We start from the raw sequence: 4,456 nt of genomic DNA on the forward strand, positions 1-4,456 counted from the left end.
GTGAAAAAAAAAATAATAATGATAATAATAATTTATTAAAAAAAAAATAAAAAATGGGTCCCCCGGGGGAGGGTAAAAAAAAAAAATTATTGTTAAATATTTGTTTATGATTTTTTTTTTTGTTTCAACGACTGGAGTTCTGGAACGATTTCATTAAAATTTCTGGAAAGTAAATAAAAATTTTTTTTTTTTTTGATTCCAGGATTTTTTAAGGGTTTAAATGTTTTTTAAAAAGTTTTTTGGGGTTTATCGTAGTCTCAAAGAATAGTCGAATTCGAAATGTTTATATAGTTGTCGTTTGAAAAAAATGACGTCACAAAATTTAAATATTCCGATTGGTCGAAACTGTAACTAGTTCTGAATGGAATCATTTCCGGAAGTACTGAAAACCGTAAAGACCTTTGCTGTTTTCTTTGCGATGTTTTCTGAAGAGAAATAATGAAAAAAATTTGTTTTTGTTGAAAGTTTCCCGATTTTTTTTCGTTTTCATTTGATTAATAAAATCCGAAAGGTTTTGCGGGATCCGCTTTTCCGATTATCACTTCCGTTATAGACACAAAACATCCTGTTTGTCTACTCCGATCGGCTTAACACCTTTGGGAACAATCGGAAGAAAACCCACCGAATTTTCCTAATCGGTGATTGGCGGATTCGATTTTCTTCTTACACTTTAAAAATTACATAATAAAAAAGCTACTGAACTACTCGATTATCATCATTTCCGTTTCGATTTTTTACTTCCGTTTTTCTTTTTTTTAAAAAAAAATCAAAAGCGTTTCGAAATTTTTCGAAATGTTTTCTAAGCATTATTATTATCATTATCGTAAAATTTTCTCAACTGTAAACAAACCGGAAATAATTTATTTTTTTACTTTTAATTTTATTACTTTCGTCTTTCGCACGGCCACCCTTTCGTAACCCAATCCATTATTATTATTATTATTATTTTTATAAATAATGCTAATAATAATAATAATAAATATTATTAATAAATAATGCTAACAATAATAATATTATAATAATAATATAATTTTTATAAATAATGCTAATAATAATAATAATAATAATAATAATTTATATAAAAAACAACTTTTAAAAGAATTTTTTATACGGCATATACGTTTACGACTTTTTAAAAAAAAAAAAAAAATTATGGGCGAATCGGTTTTAAAATAAAAACAAAAAGAAAAAAAAATTCTAGAACATTCTATATGTAGAGGGAGAGAGAGATCTTCCATCGAAAGTAAATAAATAAATAAGTTTTTTTTTTTATTTACATAAGTATCTATTTCAAATTTTGATATGAAAAAATAAAAAATACACGACGTTTTTTAAAATATTTTTTTCATTTCATTTTCATTTTCATTTTTTTTCTCGTAAAATTAAAATGAATTTTATCATTATTATTATCATCATCATCATCATCTTCATTATTATTATTATTATTATTATTATTATTATTATTATTAAATTATTCCGCGTATGCAAAAAAAGAAAAAAAAGAAAAAAAAAATTTTTTTTTTTTTAAGGGATTGTGAGAGCGTTTTTTTTTCTTTTTTCCTGTGACGTCATATGGCATAACAAAATTTATACACGCGTAATAATAATAATAATAATAATAATAATAATAATAATAATAATAATAATGATATTTTTGTCGTCGCCATGTTTTTTTTTTTAATATATAAATTTTATTTTCAGTTTTTTTTTTTTTTTAGTAAAAATTCTTTTAGAAAAAACAATTTTTGTTTTTTTTTTATTACGTACTTTTCGACGAAAAGGTAATAATAATAATAATACTAATATTGATGATGATGATGATAATAATAATAATAATAATAATAATAATAAAATTTTCGATACGGAGTAATATTTATTTATTTACTTAAAAAAAAAAAAATTTTTTTATTTTTTATTTTCCTATTTTGTGTCTCCCCCCTCCAATTTGAATGTTGCTGATGTAAAGAATTTTTTGTTGCTGTTGCTGCTGTTACTGCTGATCCTCCTGTTGTTGTTGTTGTTAACTTGATTTGATTTAATGAGGGGAAAAAAAAAAAACAAATTCAAACTGATGAAGTTTCACGGAATCGTGTTTAATGACATTAAAAAAAAAAAAAAAATTATTATTATTATTATTATTATTATTATTATTATTATTATTATTATTATTATTATTACTATTATTATTATCATCATCATCATCATCATCATCATCATCATCATCATCATTATTATAATTAATTTTTTATTTACGAAAAAAAATAAAAAAAAAAATTTTTTTTTTTGTCAACGTTGTTTTCCCTTGTTAAATAATAATTTTCCTTTTTTTCCTTTTTTTTTTTTTAATTTAATTTTTATTAAAAAAAAAAAAAACCCGAGTCATTATTATTATTATCATTATCATCATCATTATTAATATTATTCATCGTTACTTAAACAAAATTGGATTTTGTAATTAGTCGTCGACAATAACAATAATAATAATAATGATAATGATGATGATGATAATAATTTTGACAAAAAAAATAAAAATAAAAATTTGTTTGGAATAATAATAATAATAGTAATATTGGAGTTTTCTGCTGTTGTTGTTGCGAGGAAAGAATTCTTACTTACTACTGCCACGACACGTTGTTTCATTAACTATTTAACGTCTCATTAAGTTTTTATTATTAGATTTTTTTTTTACTCGTGAGTTTGTTTTGTTATATAAAAAAAAAAACATTAAAAAAACATCGTCGCCATCTTTTTTTTTCCTTTTTTTTTCTTATTTTTCCTTTTTTTGTCGGCTTCTTTATAAAAATCTTAAACGATTTTTTATTTATTAACTTCTTTATTTATTTATTTATTAAAAAAATCATTTACGTTATTCGTGATATAAATAAATAAATAAATAAAAAATTATTTATAATAATAATAATAATAATCGTTTGTAGGAGCTAATGGGGGGGCGAGAAATGAAAAACAAAAAAAAATTTGAATGTTGAACGCATGCCATGATAAATGCCACGGGGTTTATTTATTTATTTATTTATTAATCCATTTATATATTTTTTTTATTTAATTAATAAGTTTATTTATAAATAAAACAAAAACGAAAAAAAAATTTTCCGAAAAAAAAACGAATATTATTATTTAAAAAAAAAAAAAAAAATTTTCTTTTATTATTATTATTAAAATTTTGTTTGTTTGTTTTAGTAGTATTGGAATCAAATGGAATATCAACTAGGATATCATTTTACGATCCGGAATTCGTCGGTCCCATTGGAAATTTAACGACTCCCATTGGAAGAGAAGCCGTACTTTCATGTCGTGTAAAACACTTGGGTAATTATAAGGTAAACCATTATACTTTTATTATTATTATTATTATTATTATTATTATTCTTTTTTTCTTTTGCTGTTGATTTTACGAAAGCTCTTTTTTTATAGTGATTGACGTCACAAAATTTCATAATAATGATAATTTTCACTTGAGAAAAAGAGATTAAGAGAGTGATAGATTTTTTTTATCAATTTATTATTTAACGTATTTAATTATTTATTTATTTATTTATTTATTATTATTATTATTTATTTATTTTTTTTTTTATTAACATTTTATTCGGAAATAATATTTTTGAAAAAATCGTTTTATTAAATTTTTTTTTTTTAACAACATCGAATAACGTGGAAATAGAAGAAAAAAAAAAGACAAAGAAAAAAAATTTTTTTTTTTAAATGTAATTTAAAAGGAAAAATCACACAACCGGCTTCGTACTCGGTTATTTGAGAGAGTAGGAGGATGGGGGGCGGGGAAAGAGAAAGGAGGAAAACGAGAGAGTAGGGGAAGGGAGTAAAGTTTTAAATCCTCCTTCTCTCCTCCCCTTCTTCCCGCCATCGATTTCGCAAATAACAAAAAGGATGGAATGCGTGCTATTCTCATAAATCTGGTAATGAGAATGGGAAAATTGTTTTGGTTGTTGTTTGTTGTTGTTGTTGTAATTCTAATTTTTTGAACTTTCACATGAAAAATTCTTTATGTTTTAGAGAGAGTTTTATGTTTGAAATAAAGGTTTTCCATATTTGTCCGTTTTAATAATAATAATATTTTTTTTTTATTTTTTATAAATTTAAAAAAAAATTTTTTTTTTTCTTTATTTTCTCCCGGTTTTTCCTGTAGGATTTTTTTGTTTTTGAGCGACGTTAAAAGGGATAACGTAATTAGGAATGTAGTAAAGGAAAAAAAAGTAAAATAATAAAATATATATTTCGTGTTTGTTTTTTTTTTATCCGATGGGAGTGAGAAAAGACAAAACAAAACATAAAGAAAAGCAAAGTGATAAAAAGAACATGAAATAAAACAGAGAGAGACTGAAAAGGGATATTAAAAATATGAGAGAGAGAGGAGGGTTATAAAACAAACAAGTGAGAGAGAGAGACAGAGAACGTTCCGATATCCTACATAAAATGTCCG

The 4,456-nt window shown here is 22.9% G+C and overlaps 1 protein-coding gene across 1 annotated transcript in view; it reads left to right on the top strand.

Moving 5' to 3' along the window:
* Positions 1-2,957: 2,957 nt before the first annotated feature.
* The window catches only part of Phum_PHUM007330 (lachesin precursor, putative), a gene marked incomplete at both ends in the record, with an annotated part of 27,565 nt that continues 26,066 nt past the window's right edge, over positions 2,958-4,456 (top strand). Inside the window, 2 exons of the mRNA XM_002422655.1 lie at positions 2,958-2,982; positions 3,199-3,338. Of these exons, the coding sequence (XP_002422700.1) occupies positions 2,958-2,982; positions 3,199-3,338 (165 nt within the window). The remainder of the gene's footprint in view (positions 2,983-3,198; positions 3,339-4,456) is intronic.

The sequence above is a fragment of the Pediculus humanus genome, genomic scaffold (assembly GCF_000006295.1).
Source record: "Pediculus humanus corporis 1103172107368 genomic scaffold, whole genome shotgun sequence".
In the NCBI taxonomy this organism is placed as follows: Eukaryota; Metazoa; Arthropoda; class Insecta; order Psocodea; family Pediculidae; genus Pediculus; species Pediculus humanus.